This window comes from Scyliorhinus canicula, chromosome 22, assembly GCF_902713615.1.
Source record: "Scyliorhinus canicula chromosome 22, sScyCan1.1, whole genome shotgun sequence".
Classification (NCBI taxonomy): domain Eukaryota; kingdom Metazoa; phylum Chordata; class Chondrichthyes; order Carcharhiniformes; family Scyliorhinidae; genus Scyliorhinus; species Scyliorhinus canicula.
This window is the reverse complement of record NC_052167.1, coordinates 22,258,821-22,279,369: the sequence shown is the minus strand read 5'-3', so window position 1 is coordinate 22,279,369 and position 20,549 is coordinate 22,258,821. Positions and strand designations below refer to the sequence as shown.

At 52.1% G+C, this 20,549-nt stretch overlaps 1 protein-coding gene across 2 annotated transcripts in view; it reads left to right on the top strand.

Moving 5' to 3' along the window:
• Positions 1-20,549, top strand: part of zgc:154058 (uncharacterized protein LOC795538 homolog) — a 122,943-nt gene that overhangs the window by 7,789 nt on the left and 94,605 nt on the right. For both annotated transcript variants that reach the window (XM_038783048.1, XM_038783046.1), the window contains exon 2: positions 1,417-1,540. In XM_038783048.1, the coding sequence (XP_038638976.1) occupies positions 1,476-1,540 (65 nt within the window). In that variant the 5' untranslated portion in view covers positions 1,417-1,475. The remainder of the gene's footprint in view (positions 1-1,416; positions 1,541-20,549) is intronic.

The window sequence follows — 20,549 nt, the reverse complement described above, 5'->3', positions numbered from 1 at the left end:
GGGGGCTCTAACTCTCCCCGGGAGCTCTAACTCTCCCCGGGGGCTCTGACTCTCCCCGGGGGCTGTGTCTAACTCTCCCCGGGGGCTCTAACTCTCCCTGGGGGCTGTGACTGACTCTCCCCGGGGGGGAGGGGGGGGCTGTTTCTGACTCTCCCCGGGGGCTGTGTCTGTTTCTCCCCGGGGGCTCTAACTCTCCCCGGGGGCTCTGACTCTCCCCGGGGGCTCTGACTCTCCCCGGGGGCTCTAACTCTCCCCGGGGGCTGTGTCTGACTCCCCCCACGGGGGCTCTAACTCTCCCCGGGGGCTGTGTCTGACTCCCCTGGGTGCTGTGACTGACTCCCCCCCGGGGGCTGTGACTGACTCTCCCCGGGGGCTCTAACTCTCCCCGGGGGCTGTGTCTGACTCTCCCCCGGAGGCTGTGTCTGACTCTCCCCCGGGGGCTGTGTCTGACTCTCCCCGGGGGCTGTGTCTGACTCTCCCAGGGGACGGAGCTGAGTGAATGGAGCAAACCCCCGTCTGTGTAAAAACAGCAGCCTAGCTGCAGGAATGTTTTCTATTGAAGCAGAGACAACTGGAATAGTGAGGGAGCTTTGTGCAGGGCTGGGGTTTATCTTGGGCTGGGGTTTGTTCAGGGCTGGGGTATGTGTTGGGGTTTGTGCAGAGCTGGAATTTGTGTTGGGCTGGGGGTATGCGCAGGGCTGGGGGTATGCGCAGGGCTGGGGGTATGCGCAGGGCTGGGGGTATGCGCAGGGCTGGGGGGTTGTGCAGGGCTGGGGTTTGTGCCGAGCTGGGGTTTGTGCCGAGCTGGGGTTTGTGCAGGGCTGGGGGGTTTGTGCCGAGCTGGGGGGTTGTGCCGAGCTGGGGGGTTGTGCCGAGCTGGGGGTTTGTGCCGAGCTGGGGGGTTGTGCAGGGCTGGGGGGTTTGTGCCGAGCTGGGGGTTTGTGCAGGGCTGGGGGGTTTGTGCCGAGCTGGGGGTTTGTGCAGGGCTGGGGGTTTGTGCCGAGCTGGGGGTTTGTGCCGAGCTGGGGGGTTGTGCAGGGCTGGGGGGTTTGTGCCGAGCTGGGGGTTTGTGCCGAGCTGGGGGTTTGTGCAGGGCTGGGGGGTTTGTGCCGAGCTGGGGGTTTGTGCCGAGCTGGGGGGTTGTGCAGGGCTGGGGGGTTTGTGCCGAGCTGGGGGTTTGTGCAGGGCTGGGGTTTGTGCAGGGCTGGGGGGTTGTGCAGGGCTGGGGTATGTACAGGGCTGGGGTTTGTGCAGGGCTGGGGTTTGTGCAGGGCTGGGGGGTTGTGCAGGGCTGGGGGGTTGTGCCGAGCTGGGGTTTGTGCTGAGCTGGGGGTTTGTGCCGAGCTGGGGGGTAGTGCAGGGCTCCTGAATTGCTCCTGATTCACTGATTGTGACTGTGGTCCCGGTTGTTTGCAGTGACAGACTGAACTGCTCCACATGTCCTGTACTGTGCCTGACACTGCCTGTCTCCTGGAATGACAGCCTGGCTCATCCTGCCCGTCTGCCTGTCCGTCTCCACCATCACTGCACTCTGGGTTGTGTGAGTATACTGCGCACACAGACACACACACTGTCACACACAGACACACACACTGTCACACACACACACTGTCACACACACACACACACACACACACACTGTCACACACACAGACACACACACACACTGTCACACACACACACTGTCACACACACACACTGTCACACACAGACACACACACTGTCACACACACACACTGTCACACACACACACACACACACACTGTCACACACACACACTGTCACACACAGACACACACACACACTGTCACACACACACACTGTCACACACACACACTGTCACACACACACACTGTCACACACACACACACACACACTGTCACACACACACACTGTCACACACAGACACACACACACACTGTCACACACACACACTGTCACACACACACACACACACACACTGTCACACACACACACTGTCACACACAGACACACACACACACTGTCACACACACACACTGTCACACACACACACACACACACTGTCACACACACACACTGTCACACACAGACACACACACACACTGTCACACACACACACTGTCACACACAGACACACACACACACTGTCACACACACACACTGTCACACACACACACTGTCACACACACTGTCACACACACTGTCACACACACTGTCACACACACTGTCACACACACACACTGTCACACACAGAGTCACACACAGAGTCACACACAGAGTCACACACACTGTCACACACACTGTCACACACAGTGTCACACACACTGTCACACACAGAGTCACACACAGAGTCACACACACTGTCACACACACTGTCACACACACTGTCACACACAGAGTCACACACAGAGTCACACACAGAGTCACACACACTGTCACACACACTGTCACACACACTGTCACACACACACACTGTCACACACAGAGTCACACACACTGTCACACACACTGTCACACACACTGTCACACACACTGTCACACACAGTGTCACACACACTGTCACACACAGTATCGCACACACACAGTCACACAGAGTCACGCACGCGCACTGACGCGCACACACACATAGTCACACACACACTGTCACACACACACACTGTCACACACTCACACACACTGTCACACACTCACACACACTGTCACACACACACACTGTCACACACAGTGTCTCGCACACAGAGTCACACACGCACACTGACGCGCACACACACACAGTCACACACACTGTCACACACATAGCGTTACACAGCCATATACACACGTACACAATCACACACACAGTTACAGTCACAGAGTTACAGTTTTGAAAATATATACTTTTATTAAAGTTTTAATATTTTATACACTGTACACTAGTCAAAGGTAGATGCGACAGTTACAATTTACAAGTTGTTGTTTTTCTGTCTCTCCTGCCCCCCCCCCCCCCCCACACCTCCCTCCTTTTGCTATTTCAGTGTCCATTACTCGGCCCTTTGCTTTACCGTGGGGTTTTCTGGTGTTTTCTGGCCCTCCTCCTTCCTTACCCCCCATTCCCACCCCCCTCCTGTTATCGCTTGGTCTGCCCCCCCCCCCCCCCCCCCCCCCATATCCTCCTCGCGTCGGCCTGCCTTTAAGGGCTCTCTTTCGTGTGGCTTTGTGCTGGGCCCTCTGGCCTCTGTGTCAGCCGTTTTCTGGCCTCCCCCTTGTTGTTTCCTCTGGTTCTCCCCCCCCTTTCCCCCCCCCCCCCCCTCATTTCTTTCTGCTCCCTGTGGTCCCTGTTGCTTCCGGTGTGTCTACATTGAGCAGAGAAATGGGTCTGTATGCGGGGCAGCCACAGTTTATGTAAAGGTCCGGCGGGAACCCGTTGGGCCCCGACGCCTTCCCCGCCTGAATGGAGTTGATGCTCTCCATAACCTCTCCCATTCCTAGCAGTGCTTCCAACTCCCTCCGTCTATCGTCCCCTACGACTGGCAAGTCCACCGAGGAACCATTTCATCCACCATTCTCCGTCGGGGGGGGGCTCGGAGTTGTACAGTCCCCGGTAGGGGCGGCACGGTTGCACAGTGGTTAGCACCATTGCTTCACAGCGGCAGGTCCCAGGTTCGATTCCCCGCCGGGTCACTGCCTGTGCGGAGGCTGCACGTTCTCCCCGTGCGTGCGTGGGTTTCCTCCGGGTGCTCCGGTTTCTTCCCACAAGTCCCGAAAGACGTGCTGTTAGGTGGATTGAACATTCTGAATTCTCCCTCCGTGTATCTGAACAGGTGCCAGAATGTGGCCACTAGGGGCTTTTCACTTCATTGCAGTGTTAATGTAAGCCTATTTGTGACAATGAAGATTATTACATTATAATGCCCCAATGCTTGGTTGACCATTTTTGGTTCGGCTACCAATCCGTCTCTGCTGTCCTTTACCTGCACCATCTCCCTCGTGGCTGCCTGCTTTCTCAGCTGGTGAGCCAATAGACGTCCAGCCTTGTCTCCGTGTTCGTGGAAGTTCCCCCGTGTCTGGCGGAGTCGGTGCACTGTTTTCCTGGTGGATAACAGGTTAAAGTCAGCTTTTTCCTGTCCGCCTGAAGCTGTACGGTCAGGGCCTTGGAGTACTTTCTGTCGATCTCCAGGATAGAGTCGATCAGTTGCTGCCTGGCCGCCCTCTCTTCCCTGTCTCCATGTGCATTATAGGCTTAATCTCTCCCCTAATCGCTGCCTTCAGTGCTTCCCAGGATGTGGAGGGTGCGACTTCCCCATTCCGGTTGTTAGTAATGTACTCGCCTATGGCCTGCACTGTTTTTTGGCAGAGACCTTGTTGGCCAAGAGGGTCGTGTCCAACCTCCATGCGGGGTGTTGGGCACAGCCCATCTCCAACCTCATATCCATGTAATGTCGAGCGTGGTCAGAGATGACTATCGCGGAATATTCCGCTCTGACTACTTCTGGAAGCACCACGACAAAGAAGGTGATGCGGGTATCGAACTTGTGTACTAGTGAGGCAAACGAGAAATCCTTCCCACCTGGGTGCACGACCCTCCATGGGTCCACCGTCCCCATCTGCTCCATAAATGTTCCCAGTTCCCCGTACAGGGGTTTGATCTGTCTGTCAGCGGGTCCTCTACACAGTTAAAGGACCCGCCCCACCTCTCTATGATCAGTTGGCGCGTGTCTATGTCGAGGGATTTCTGCAATGGTCTTCTTTACGAATTCCGTGTCCTCCCAGGTGGGAGCGTACACCTTTACTAGGTCTACCAGCGCCCCAGGACTCCGCTGATGATGATGTACCGTCCCCCTGGGTCTGTGACCGTCTTTGTCACCATGAACACCTTCCTCTTGCTCATCAAAATAGCTACCCTCTCGGCCCTGGTCCCGTAGTAGGAATGGTAGGTCTGTCCCACCCACCCCTTCTCCCTCAGGTGTGTCTCTTGGAGGAAGACTATGTCGGCTTTCATACTTCTCAGGTGGGTGAAGACGCTGGATCTTTTCACTGGGCCGTTAAGTCCCTTGACATTACAGGTGACTATTTTGATGGGGAGGGGGAGGGGGGGAGTCCTGTCTCTCCCCCTTCCCCGGAATGGTTCCCCTCCTGGCTTCCGCGCTGTTACCTCAGGTACCCCCCCCCCCCTCCCCCCCCCCACCCCCCACCCTCCAGGACCCAGATTCCTGTCTTACCCGTTCCCATCTACATTCAGCCCCTTGGTGACATCCTCTGAAAACACAACATCCAATGTATGTTCGCTTGACCTCTCTCGATCTTCGCACAGCCTTAGATTTGTCGCACTGCCCATCTGACCTCGGGGACTGGTCGACCCGAGGTTAACAACTAAATATTGGGAAGGTCAAAGCCATTGGGCGATCTTCCAGTCCCACTCTGACCCCCCCCCCCCCCGTGTGGCGAGGTCCACGGCAGCAGCGGGAGCGGCGAGCAATGCAAATCGCCCCAGCGAGGGTGGCAGATCCCGTCGGTGGCAGATGGAGAGTTGCCTCCGCCACTGGGAAGCACGTCATGGTGAAGGGGGTTGGAAAATCCCAATGTCTTCCATTCCAGCCTTGATCTCTGCTTTCTCCCTGCTGACTCCACCTTGCCGCCCCCAGTCCCCCCCCAGCCGAAAGTCTGAATTGAACGAGGTTATTTGTAACTTTGATCCTGAGATTAGTTTCTGACCACACACCCAGACCTTCACGAAGACCGCCGATACCCACCTCCGTAATATTGCCTGGCGTCACCTCGGCCTCGGCCTATCGACTCCTGAAGCCCTCATTATTATTCTTGACTATTTCCACTAGTCGGGCTAGTTCCCCAACTTCCCAACTCCTAACCCGCAACGGGTCCTCACGCCTGTATTCGCTGACCTTCACTGGCCCCTGGTCCTTGGCAAGACATTGATTTTCAAATTGGCACCCTGCTTTTCCAACCCTTCCCAGCCCCCCCCCCCCCATCTTCCACCCCCGCCCCACCCCCCTCAAGCCCCAGCCTGCTCCAGTCTCAGAACTCTTTGAGACATCGGTCAGATTCCAAATCTGCCATCTTGTAGCTTTCTGGTTTTTATTGCCTCGCCGTTGGGTCTCCAGTGGCTTAAACCTTAAATTCTGCAATTCCTCCTCGAAACTATGCGTGCTTCTACCTTGCCCCGACAACCCACTCCTTAAGAATCTACCTCTTTGGCGAAGATTTTGGACATTTTGTCTCAATGTGGCGCGGTTTACGCTCCAGTGAAATCATCCTACGGTGTTAAGGTGCTACATGAATGCAAGTTATTGCTATTGTCGATAGAAAGGGGTGTTTGACCAGTCATCCACCGTTGGTACAGGCCTCTCGCCAGTGGAGAGCCAAGCAAGTGACTGGACAGACAGTGAGAGTAGCTGGCAATACAGACTGGGTGACAGGACCGATTGTGTCGAAATTTGGTGACGCTACGCACAATCGACAATCCGATCCTGGTCGCCACATGGTAGGAAGGATGTGGTTGCACTGGAGGAGATTCATCAGGATGTTTTCCTGGGCTGGAACATTTGAGCTATGAAGAGAGGTTGGATAGGCTTGGGTTGTTTTCGCTGGAGCAGAGAGGACTGAGGGGCGACCTGATCGAGGTGGACAAGATTATGAGGGGCATGGACAGGGTGGATAGGGAGCAGCTGTTCCCCTTAGTTGAAGGGTTAATCATGAGGGGGACACAAGTTCAAGGTGAGGGGCGGGAGGTTTAGGGGGGGATTTGAGGAAAAGCTTTTTTACCTGGAGAGCAGTGACGGTCTGGAATGCACTACCTGGGAGGGTGGGAGAGGCGGGTTGCCTCATATCCTTCAAAACGTACCTGGATGAGCTCGGCCCGTCACAACATTGTAGGCTGTGGGCCAAGTGCTGGATTAGGTAGGCAGGTCAGGTGTTTTTCATGTGTTGGTACAGACTCGATGGGCTGAAGGGCCTCTTCTGCACCGTATTTTCCGTGATTCTACCAATTCTTTGCACGCCGGGTTATAATGGCGGTGAGTAGTATTCACCGAAATGCGGCGATTGAGTGAAGCTGACACTCTGTTAACCGGGAGACAGGCGGTAGTATGGTGCTGACACCAGTGGATGAATAGTCAAGAAGGCCCAGCCGGTGCTCAGGGGGTGGGGGGGGGGGGGGGGGGCGTGGGGGGCGTGTGGGTTCAGATCCCAACGCGGTGGAATTGAAATTCAATCAATTGATCAATTCGGTGAATTAATCATTTAAAAGGTCTGGAATAGGGCGAGGTAGGGTGCTCTTTCAGAGGTTTGGTGCAGACTTGATGGGCCGAATGGCCTCCTTTAGCACTGTAGGGATTCTGCTCTATGTTGTTACTGGCAATCGGTGGTTTCACTATCTCCCGGGAAATATTGTTTCACTCAGAGGGTGGTGGGAGTCGGGAGCACTCGGCCTGGGAGGGGAGTTGAGGCAGGAGACCTCACAATCTTTAAAAAGGGTGGGGCGGGGGAGGGGTGGTTAGAGGAGGGAGTTCATGTGATCCATCCTCCAGGAATAGGAGCAGTCAAGCCTGGCAACTCTCACTGAGGGTCCCTGAATGGGGGGGCGATCTTGAAATTGTGAAATATAAATCAATATGTCTGACCTGATAGCCATTAAAGAGACATGGTGGCAGGGTGACCAAGGCTGGGATCTGGATATTGAAAGGGTATTTGACATTTCGAAAAGGTGGGAAGCTGGGAAAAGGATGGTGGGGTTAGAACCATAGACCGATAGAAACGTTACAGCACAGAAAGAGACCATTCGGCCCATCTTGTCCATGTCAGCCCAAGGACACCCAGAGCCCTCTCTAATCCCACGCCCTCTAGTCCACAGCCCTGTAGCTCACAGCACTGAAGGTGCAGATCCAGGCACTTTTTAAAAGAGTTTAGGGTCTCTGCCTCCACCACCAACTCGGGCAGCGAATTCCAGACTCCCACTACCCTCTGCGTAAAAAAGCTCTTCCTCACGTCCCCTCTACACCTTCTGCCGCTTATCTTGAGCCACCTGGCTCTAGAATTCTCCACCAAGAAAAACAATTTTACCCTGTCCACCCTATCTCTTCCCTCTATAATTTTGTAGACCTCAATTAAGTCACCCCTCAGCCTTTTTTCAAGGAAAATAACTCCAATCTCTCCTCACAGCTACACTTTTCCAGCCCGAGCAACATTCTTGTAACCCTCCTCTGCCCTCTCTCCAGAGCAATAATGTCCTTCCTGTAATGTGGTGACCAGAACTACGCACAATATTCCAGCTGTGGCCTCACCAGTGTTTTATACAATTCCCACATTATATCCTCACTTTTATATTCTATACCTCTGCCAATGAAGGAGAGCATTCCATCTGCTTTCTTAACAACCTTGTCTACCTGAACTGCTGCCTTTAGGGACCTGTGTACCTGTACGCCGAGATCTCTCACTTCATCGACCCCTCTTGGTATTTTCCCATTTATTGTGTACTCCCTGTAACTGTTTGACCTCCCTAAATGCACGACCTCACACTTCTCTGTGCGAAATTCCACCTGCCACTTTATCGCCCCCTCCGCCAACCCACCTATATGATTTGGAGATTATTGCTCCCCTCCACACTGTCCACGACTCGGTTGCACTGTTAATTGAAGGTGTCGTCAGTAGAGAGGTAGCTTTAATGAGCACCATGTAGAATCCGTTTGGATAGAGATGTAAGAAATAGGAAAGGTAAGAGGGGTAGTTTATAACTCCACCCCCACCAAACATTACAGGACAGAATATACACGAAGAAACAAATGGGGGGTGCAAAAAAGGCTCCGCGATAATCATGGGTGACTTTAATCTGCTCTTTCACGTTCACCTGAGATGTCAGACATTGTTTTGGCTTGCTGTCTAATCCAAAAGACAGCACCTGCTGTACTGCAGCATTCCTGGAGTAGCTTTTTATTTATTTCTTTACTCTTTCATGCGATCTGGGCATCTCTGACCCAGCCAACGTTTATTGCCCTTGCTTGGACCATCTCAGAGGGGCAGTAAGGGTCAACCCCGTCGCTGTAGGTCTGGAGTCATGTATAGGCCAGATCGGGGTAAGGACGGACGATTTCTTTCCCAAAAGTGGCATTAGTGTACCAGGTGTTTGTTTTTTTAAACAATAATCGACAATGGGCATCATTAGCGTTTATTAATAGGGGGCTTGAGTTTAAGAGCCGCGGGGTTATGCTGCAACTATATATGAACCTGGTGAGACCACATTTGGAGTGTTGTGTGCAGTCCTGGTCACCTCACTATAGGAAGGATGTGGAAGCATCGGAAAGGGTGCAAAGGAGATTTACCAGGATGCTGCCTGGTTTGCAGGATAGGTCTTATGAGGAAAGGTTGAGGGAGCTAGGGCTTTTCTCTTTGGAGCGGAGGAGGATGAGAGGCGGCTTAATAGAGGTTTCTAAGATGATAAGGGGGATAGATAGAGTGGACGATCAGAGACTATTTCCTCGGGTGGATGTAGCTGTTACAAGGGGGCATGACTATAAGATTCAGGGTGGGAGATATAGGAGGGATATCCGAGGTAGATTCTTTACTCAGAGAGTGGTTAGGGTGTGGAATGGACTGCCTGCTGTGATAGTGGAGTCGGACACTTTAGGAACTTTCAAGCGGTTATTGGATAGGCACATGGAGCAGAGCAGAATGACAGGGAGTGGGATAGCTTGATCTTGGTTTTGGACAATGCTCGGCACAACATCGAGGGCCGAAGGACCTATTCTGTGTTCCATCTTAGATTTTTATTGAATTCAATAAACCCACTGTGGGTGGGTTTCGAACCCGGGGAGCCCAGAGCATTACCCTGGGTGTCTGGATTACTAGTCCAGCGACAATGCCACTACGCCACTGTCTCCCCAGGGAAACATGCGCTACTGCACATGCACCTCATTGAGGAATGCTTCTCTCTAGCCAGGCTGAGAGTTGCTAAGATATGTACTGGCACCTGGGAAGTGCATCACTCGCTTTTGTGGTTGGTTTTCTGCACATGTTTATTTAGGCTGATGGCTTATAATAGGTTGTGTTCAGGAGACCTATCATTTGTGTTAATTTGGGTTGAACTAAACATCAGTGGCACCAGATTGTCTTTGCTCTGCGCCAGCTTTTGAGGTGTGTCCAAAGTAACACACGGAAAATGTTTTTTTCTTAATAGAATTAGCCTCAATCTCCAAATCCCATAATGAACATTCGCAATTATAATCGCTTCTCTTGGCTTTTAAATCTTTACCTGACATTGCGGCAATATCCCATAAGCGATGGCAGTGGAGTATCGCTGGGGCTACGTTGAGTTGACAGTTTCACGTTGAAACTGGTTGGTACAGCCAGGCCCAATTGAAATATACATTTGCCGTCAAGTTCAGGATGCAGTCACAGCAGTATTAAGGCTACGATTATCTTTGATGTTCGATTATAAGAACCTAAGAAAGAGGAGCTAGGATTAGGACATTCAGCCCTTCGATTCAATACGATGATGGATAATCTTCCACTTCAATTCCACCTTTCAGCATTATCTCCATATCCCTTCTTTTCCTTTATTTCCTTTAATCATTCACCTGATAAAGGAGCTGTGCTCCGAAAGCTAGTGATTTGAAACAAACCTGTTGGTTTTTAACCCAGAGTTGTAAGACTTATTACTGTGCCCACCCCAGTCCAACGCCGGCATCTTCACGTCCTTTAATCCCGAAATAGGGCTCATCAAAGCTATCCTGCGGAAAACAGCTACCCCGATCAGATTGTTGCTGATTGGGTATCACACATACTGATGAATGGGCCCGAAAAGTCACCTTCACCGCACTGGGACCAGTGTGACGGTGAGCTGTATAGCTAGGATGGTAGGGAGGGCCTTAAACTAAATAATTCGGGGCCAAGGGATCATGCGAGAGAGGGCGTCGGAAATCAAAGGATAACACAGGGCATATAGCAATTTAGGCAAAGATTATCCAAGTGTGGCAGGAAGGGACAGAGGGTACAGACTTTTTATTTTAAATTTAGAGTACCCAATTCATTTTTTCCAATTAAGGGGCAATGTGGCGTGGCCAACCATCCTACCCTGCACATCTTTGGGTTGTGGGGGCAAAACCCACGCAAACACGGGGAGAATGTGCAAACTCCACACGGACAGTGACCCAGAGCCGGGATTGAACCAGGAACCTCTGTGCCGTGAGGCAGCAGTGCTAACCACTGCGCCACCCTGCTGCCCAGAGGGTACAAACTTCAGCGGGGAAGGCCGGAGATTGCAAACATGGCAAAAAGCAGGCGTTAAAGGCTCTGGATCTGAAAGCACACAACATTCGTAACAAAACGGATGTTAGCTCAGATAGGAATAAATATATCTGACCTGATAGCCACTACAGAGCCATGGCGGCAAAGGTGGTCAAGGCTGGGCGCTGAATATTGGAGAGTTTTTGACATTTCAAAAACATAGTGGGGTAGCTTTGCTAATTAAGGATGCCATTCATACCTTAGCTCAAATGAACAAAATATAGAATCATTTGGGTAGACATAGGACAGGTGAGAGGTCACTTGTGGGAGAAGTTTATAGACCCCCAAACAGTAGTTACATTGTCGGAGAGAGAAATAAATAAGTGGGGCGCATAAGAAAGGTCCCGCAATAATCATGGATGACTGTAATCTACATGCAGATTTGATGAATCAGACTGGAAAAGATCACAAAGTGAGTCGAGCGGGCAATTTCGTAGTGCAGTAGATCCTAGAACTAACAAAGGAGAAGGCTATTTTACATCTGGCAATGAGCAACGAGACATGATTAATTAGTAACCTCATTGTGAAGGAACCTTTAGGTGACAGTGATCATAATCTGATAGAATTTCATGCTCAGCTGAAGGGGTGAAGTGTGGGTCTAAGACTAGTGTTTTCAACCCAATAAAGGTAATTGTAGGGGTATGAAAGCAGACCTGTTTAAAGTGGACTGGATATTAAGGTAGGACAGCAGAGATACAGCGGCAGACTTTAAAGGAGATATTAAATAACTCGCAGAAAAGATTTATCGCAGTAAGAAAGACAATGTGAGAAGGGTGCGCCACCCCCGGCTGAATGAAGAAGTTAAGGATTGTATCAAACTGAAAGAAACATTGTAGAAATGTGCAAAGATTAGTGTAGGGCAGAGGATTGGTCAGATTTGAAGAACCACTAGAGAATTTGACCAAGAGAATACCTCAGTGCCATTTTGGACGCGTTTGGTGAGGTTTCTCTCCGGCTTCTTGGGCGAGATCCACACTGTTATTCGCCCACCAACTTAGTCATTTCTTCAGGCCTCCCCGGCCCAGCCCACACCTGGGGCACGATCTAATCAAAATAAAACAGAGTCCGTTCTGGGTGGCACGACAAGCCAATGGCTAACAGTTAACGGCGCTCCATCTTGTTTTGGTGCCCTGGTGGTAATGCCCCCCCCCCCCCCCTCCCGAGGCCACACTTTAGCGTCATTTCCTTCACTGAGGAACTCCAGTGAGTGGAGGCCCTCAGCGCAGGTTGAGATCGGGACGCCATTCGTAAATAGTGCCCCGATCCCTCAAACTCCCGACGTAACCAATGGACCTGCCTCCCAAAATTGCAACAAGTCACCTGTTTTGGGGGGGTATCGCCACACCCCACCACATACTGGCAGAGCACCCTTGGGTCTGATCCTCGTTGTACGATTCAGCTTGGCACCTTGGCACTGCCAGTCTGGCACCCTAGCAATACCCCTGGCAGTGCCACCGGGGCACCCTGGGAGTGCCAGGTTGTTACCCAGGTGGCACTGCCAGAGTGCCCAGCTGGCAGGGCCAAGGTGCCCAGGAGCCACCAACAGTGCCAGGGCGCCACCCTGCCTGGAGGCCGGCCACCCCGGGGGCCTCGGATCGCCTGGGAGATCCCCCAAGTACCGTTCCACCTGGTCTATGGGGACCGGTGCTGAATGGCGCCATGTTGGGGGTCTCCTCGGTCAGACCGATAGATGTCAGATGGCCGATCGATCCAGTGTCAGCAGTGGGTTCACCATGGGCGTGATCCAGATCGCAGCGTCCCGGGGCGTAATGGCCGTTGGGAATCCCTAGAGGGGCCACTACCGGGATCCACCAGCTGTGTCCCAACCTGATTCCGGCGGGATGCAGGCGGGATCGCGCCCTCAGCAGTGGGCAGCTAAAGCCGCTGGCCAGACCAGCCCCTCGGGTGTAACGCCCCTCATTCCCTTTTCCTGGGCATGGGCTCCCTTCAGGCCCCGGCCTTTGGCAGTGCCACCCAGGAACCCCAGCACGTCCATCCTAGCATCCTGGCAGTGCCCCCTGCAGGCCTGGCAGTGCCACTTGGGCAACCTGGCAGTGACAGGGCGGCAGTGCCAACGTGCCTGGGTGCCAGAGGGAGAGCCAGGATGTCACCCTGCCCTGTCCCCGACCACCTGGGGAAATCCGCCAGGTGCCGTTACGCCTGATCCACATTTGTGCGGACCTGTATTAAATGGCACCTGGTAAAGGCCTCGCTGGGGAGGCCGTTAGTTCCCAGGCACCGGGAGAATCTGACACAAACATATTTAAATGAGCCATGCAGCTTATTTGAATATGCTGATTTGGATCTGGCCCAGCCTGGGCGAATTCCAGATGGCGATGTCTCGCGAGCTTTGGATGAATGTTGTGAATCTCATGAGAGGCCTCTCGTGAGGTTCAATGGCTTCATTGCATCGTCAAGCCAGGCGCCACGAGGCTGGTAAATCACGGCCACAGAAGGAGAAAGTAGAGTATGAGAAAGCTCGCTAGTGATATAAAAACAGATGGTCAGAGTTTCTACAATTATCTAACTAGCAAAAGTGTAATTGAAGCTGGTCCTTTAGAGAGTGAGTCTGGGGAAATGAGGAAAGGGGACGTGTCGGGCAGGCATTTTGTGTCTGTCTTCACTGTAAAAGCTTCCCAAAGATACCTTAAAATCAAAAGATGAATGGGAGGGAGGAACGTAAAACATCCCCATCACCAGGGAAAAGGTGCTGAGAAAACTATTCGACCTAAAGGTTGACAAGTTCCCAGTACCAGCTGACCTGCATCTTAGAGTCTTCAAAGAAGTGATTGAAGAGATAGGGGAGGCATTGGTTACAATCTTGCAAAACTCCTTTGATTCTGGAAGGGATCCCGTGCATTGGAGAATTACTAATGGAACACCTTTATTCCGAGACAGGAGGAGCCAGAAAAGCAGTAAACTTCAGGCCAATTAGTCAAGCGTCTGACAGAGGGAAATTCCATAGCAGAAATACTTAATAATAATAACTGCTTATTGTCACGAGTAGGCTTCAAATTAAGTTACTGTGAAACGCCCCTAGTCGCCGCATTCCGGCGCCTGTTCGGGGAGGCTGGTACGGGAATTGATCCCGCGCTGTTGGCCTGCTTGGTCTGCTTTAAAAGCCAGCTATTTAGCCCTGTGCTAAACCAGTCTCTAATAATAACTTATTGTCACAAGTAGGCTTCAAATTAAGTTACTGTGAAAAGCCCCTAGTCGTCACATTCCGGCACCTGTTCGGGGAGGCTGGTACGGGAATTGAACCCACGCTGCTAGCATTGTTCTGCATTGCAAGCCAGCTATTTAGCCCACTGTGCTAAACCAGCCCTAGTCCAGAGTAAACCCACGCAGACACGGGGAGAACGTGCAGACTCCGCACAGACAGTGACCCATGCTGGAAATCAAACCTGGGGACCTGGCGCTGTGAGGTGCCGCACGAAAGATCGCAACACAAGACAAGAGAGCACGGTGTAAGGAGTAACATATTAGCATGGATTGAGGATTGGTTAGCTAACAGGCAGAAGAGAGTAGGGATAAATTGGTCTTTATCAGGTTGTCAAACTGCAACTCGTGGAGCGCCACAGGGATCAATGTTTAGGACTCGATTATTTGCAATCTATATCAATGATTTGGCTGAAGGGACTGTGGTGAATGTAATTCACACTATTGTATTGAATGGTATTGTGTCTTTGTGGGCTCTGCCTGTGAGCCGTTGCGCGGCTCTGCCCATAGGGGGAGGTGACGAGCTTGTACAGGGCTCCACCCTCGGCTCCGCCCATGGCCCCTCCCACTACTGGAAGTATAAAGTGCTGCTGCCGTGTGAGCCTGCCCTCAGTTCTTCTGGTCGCAGGCAGGCTCAGTTGTAAGACTATTAAAACCCACAGTTTACTTCCAATCGTGTTCCGAGTAAATTGGTGATCACATCAGGGACCAACTGTATGGTAGCTAAATTTAACAACGACAACAAGATAGGTGGGAAAGTGTATTGTCAAGAAGAGTTTGAGAGTTTGCAAAGGGGTGACGACGGGATAAGCGAGTGGGCAGACAACTTGGCCAAAGAGATATAATGTGGGGAAATGGGAACTTGTCCAAGTTGGCAGGAAGTCGAGGACCCGGGTTCGATCCTGACTCCCGGGTCACTGTTCGTGTGGAATTTACACATTCTCCCCGTGTCTGCATGCGTCTCAGCCCCACAATCTGACAAGACGTGGAGGGTAGGTGGATTGGCCATGCTAAGTTGCCCCTTAATTGGAAAAAAAAAAGAATTGTACACGCACTTTAAATGAAAAGAAAAACGGGAAAAGCTCCATACCCGGGATCGACCGGCATGAATCTTCTCTGGACGGCCTCCAATGCCAGTCTGCCTTTCCTTAGATAAGGACCCAAACTGTTGACATGTTCATGTGGGGGAGTCCAGAACTAGGGGGGTCACAGTTTGAGGATAAGGGGCAAACCTTTTTAGGACTGAGGTGAGGAGAAATGTCTTCACCCAGAGAGTGGGGTGAATCTGTGGAATTCGCTGCCACAGAATGTAGTTGAGACCAAAACGTTGTGTAATTTCAAGAAGGAATTAGAGCAGTTGGGGCAAAAGGGATCAGGGGATATTGAAGGAAGGCGGGATCAGGGGATTGAACTTGATGATCAGCCATGATCATAACGAATGGCGGAGCAGGCTGGAAGGGCTTCTTCCTGCTTCTATTTTCTATGTTTCTATGGCTAACATTTTTGCCCAGAGATGACCGTGATAATTTGGAAGTTTTAATCAGGCAATTTTAACACAGGCAATGAGCCCGTCCAAATAACGCCAGTGATCTGTGAAATGTGTATATTGAGGGAGGTGTAGACTATGCGGTGCCCACTGTATGGCACTAGCTGGGTAGAGGCACGGCACCTGAAATTTAACACTGAGAAATGTGAAGTTATTTATTTTGTGAGGATCGACCGGGTGAACTAAATGGCATGGCCGGCATGGTGGCACAGTGGTTAGCACTGCTGCCTCACGGCTCTGAGGATCTGGGTTCGAATCCCGGCCCTGGGTCACTGTCCGTGTGGAGTTCGCACATTCTCCCCGTGTCTGCGTGGGTTTCGCCTCCACAACCCAAAGATGTGCGGGGTAGGTGGATTGGCCGCGCTAAATTGCCCCTTAATTGGGAAAAAAAAATTGGGTACTCTAAATTTAAAAAAAACTAAATGGCATAATTTAAAAATGAATCGGCAGCAGATGCTTCAACAAAAAAATATTTTTCAGTGAGGACTTCAAAGAAGAATTAGACACTTATTTACAGATGGGAGGTAAGCACAGCAAGGAAGTTACTGTGAAAAGCCCCGAGTCGCCACATTCGGGTACACAGGGAGAATTCAGAATGTCCAATTCATCTAACAAGCACGTCTTCCGGGACTTTGTGGGAGGAAACCGGAGCACCCGGAGGAAACCCGCGCAGACACGGGGCGAACGTGCAGATTCCGCACAGACAGTGACCCAAGCCGGGAATCGAACCCGGGGCCCTGGAGCTGTGAGGCAACAATGCTAACCACTGTGCTACCGTAGCACCCTGTGGAGATGGGAATGGGGGTAGGAGGTTGATTCTCAATGTGTGTTGACGCTCTATTGCTGGTGATGTATCTAAACTGATGAGGGACGTGATTTGATTTCCTAGCTCGACAGCACAGATGTAACCTTATTTGGTTGCTGTTCTCTTGCATGTCTTTCGACCGGGTTCATTGTTTGTCATCAAAGGAAACGGTGCATTCCAACTGCTTAATAACCATCCAGTTCTTGCACCCAGTTAGCCCCTCCCCCTTCCACAAGGGGGGAATGCGAGTTTCGAGTCACCGAATGGTTGCCCATCTTGGTGAAGATCACTTGCCGCAATTAGGGGATTCGGAAAATCATACCGCACATGGGGGGGGAGCATTCGGGCCATTTACCCTGCGCCATCTCTGTGAAAAAGCTTACCCGATTTCCACCGCCTCTGTGCTCTTTCTCCAAAACCCTGCCAAGTTTCCTCCTTTTCAAGAATAGATATGGTCCCCATTGACAAAATGTGCCTTTGGACCTTCTATCGTGACGTTGCAACTTTTGTGTGCATTGTTATGCTGAACTTAGTCCAGTCTCCAGGGAGCAGACGGTCACTGTCTCGGAGGGAACCCACCTCCAGTCCAGCCACAAGTGGATGACACCTCATTAAATTGTTGACCTGTATTGGAAGCTGGAATCTCCCAATGTGTCGAAAAGCCACATTGCGAAATCCTCTGTGTCTTGCAATCCGGACGGAATCTGTTTTCTGAAATGTTAAGAACATCCTTGAAATTTGACTAAGAACGAACGATAAGAAGGCCGAAGTGAGGAATCTTGCACTGAGATGTATGTCCCCCAAGAGAAATGGCTGGAAGCAAAGAATTTTAGGTTAGGTGGATTGGCCATGCTAAATTGCCCGTAGTGTCCTAATAAAAGTAAGGTTAAGGGGGGGGTTGTTGGGTTAGGGGTATAGGGTGGATACGTGGGTTTGAGTAGGGTGATCATGGCTCGGCACAACATTGAGGGCCGAAGGGCCTGTTCTGTGCTGTACTGTTCTATGTTCTAATTTCTCTGGATTACAAAGCGTAGCAAGGTACATAGTTACATAGATACATAGAACATACATGCAGAAGGAGGCCATTCGGCCCATCGAACCCACACCGACCCACGTACGTCCTCATTTCCACCCTATCTCTGTAACCCAATAACCCCTCCCAGCCTTTTTGGACACAAAGGGCAATTTATCATGGCCAATCCACCTAACCTGCACATCTATGGACTGTGGGAGGAAACCGGAGTACCTGGAAGAAACCCATGCACACACGGGGAGACCGAGTAGACTCCCCAACCCCCCACTCTCCCTCCTCAGTTCTCTGTAAATACTGGGGCAAAAATATCCCTCAAGTCAGTGAGATAGGGGACGGAGGTATTGAAATGTGCTCTGGATACCATCCAGAAATCATGTGTTACAACAGCTAGTTTGCGTCACACTGTCCCATAGAACATACGTGCAGAAAGAGACCATTCGGCCCATCGCGTCTGCACCGACCCACTTAAGCCCTCACTTCCACCCTATCCTCGTAACCCAATAACCTCTCCCAACCTTTTTTTGGACACTAGTGGGCAATTTATCATGGCCAATCTACTAAATCTTTGGACTGTGGGAGGAAACCGGAGCACCCGGAGGAAACCCACGCAGACACAGGGAGAACATGCAGACTCCGCACAGACAGTGACCCAGCCGGGAATCGAACCTGGCGCTGTGAAGCCACAGTGCTAGCCACTTGTGCTACCGTGCTCCCCATTCATTTTCTTTGCTAGCTAGACCCAGCATTTGTTGCCCATCCCTAATTGCCCTCACGAAGGTGGTGGTGGGCCGCCGCCTTGAACTGCTGCAGTCCCTGCGATGCAGGTACACCTGCCGTGCTGTTAGGGAGGGCGTTCCAGGATTTTGACCCAGCGACAGTGAAGGAACGGCCGATATATTTCCCAGTCAGGGTGGTGAGTGACTTGGAGGGGAACCTCCAGGTGGTGGGGTTCTCCATGTGTCTGCTGCCCTTGTCCTTCTGGGTGGTAGAGGTCGCGGGCTTGGAAGGTAATATTGAGGGAGGCATGGCGAGTTGTTGCAGTACATCTTGTAGAGGGTCGCCACTGTGCATTGGTGGTGGCACACATGATAGTTTAAGGTGGTGCCATGGGGGTGCCAATCAAGCTGGCTGCTTGTCCTTGGTTGGTGTTGAGCTTCTCGAGTGTTGTAGTCATCTGGCAAGTGGGGAGTGGGGTATTGTATCCCACTTGCTGTTGTTCTCATACAACGACAGGATCCACCTGCGTTCCAAACCTGCCACACTGACTTTAACATAGTTAGAGATGTGTAGACTGCAGCGATAAGATGGTGTTTAAGCCGACAGCTGAGTCATTATCACTGGGAGCCAACTCTAAAATAAACAGTAATTACGACCGTCAGACTTAAAGGGAACTGGAAGCACAAACTTGGAAGATTATCATAAGTTTCGCAAGTCGGTGTCGTTTTCAATCGTCTTAGTGGAGCCAGTCAGAATTAAAACATGCTTGCGTTTTCATCCAGAAAGCGGACTTTATTTCTCTTGGCTCCGTGCCTTCCTTTCCAAAGATTGTCTTCATTTGAAAATCAGCTCACGGCAAAATGGTCTCTTTTACATCTCCTCCCCCCCCCACTTTCTGTCTTTGGAGAATGGTGTGGAGCATTGGAAGGATTTTGCAGGCGGATGGACAACCCGCTTTGAGTTGGGCAATCGCTCCCTTCACAAGCGGCCATCTTGGAATCGGATTTGATCTCCGGGCCCACATGCCTCCCAGGTCAGAGCGCAACAAACTGGGCCCACTCCGGCCCCCTCAAAGCAGATCGGACTGTGGGGAGGGAGGTGGGGTTCCGTTATAACTCAGGGTCTCTTGACTATTCGGTTGACAAGAGCTGGGCAGAATCTTATGCTCCCCCCTCTGATGGGTTTGGGGTGGGCGGTGGTGGGGAGCAGGGGGGGTGGGGGGAGTGTAGAATTCCTCAGATGGGCTTCCCAGTGGGTTCCCACTCACCCCGACCTCTCCGCAAGTGAGGCCGCGGATGGGCCATGTGCCTTTTTCCCCCCAATTGAGGTCCCGAAGTAGCCAATTATTGACCACGTTTTCTACCCAGCCTCAATTTTCAGGCTAGTGGGTGGAATTCCAGGCCGAAAATAAATCGGATTCAGGCTGCAGATGGGAAGATTGAGGCGCCTTCATCAGGACCCTCCTTTTAATATCAGACACCTCCCCCCACCTCCCTCCCCCGCTTAACTTCCAACAGCCACAGGATCTCCCTCCCTCAATCCTCTGGCATCTCCACCGACACCCCAACCCCCCCCCCCCCCTCTGTTTAACCCCGCCCACATCCCAACCCTCCCCGCCCTGAGACCCCAAAATCCTGGGATTTAGGGCGGGATTCTCCAGCCTCTCAGCCGGATCAGAGAATCCCGCTGCTTGTCAATGGGATTTCCCATTGACGCCCCTCCACGCCGCTGGGTAACCCATGGGCGGGGGGGAGGCGGTGCCCTGCCGGTGGAACCCAGAGATTCCCGCCGCCGGCGAATGGCCGGAGAATTCCGGCCTCAGTCGCCGGGGATGCTTGCAGTCCCGCTTCTGGCCACTGCAGCTCCTGGCGCTGCAGGGACGAGAGGGATTGGCCGGCAGCCCTTCGAGGCGGGGCCTCCTCTCGGGTGAGGGCTGGGTTTCCTACCTGCAGCCAATTAACGCTCGTCGGAGT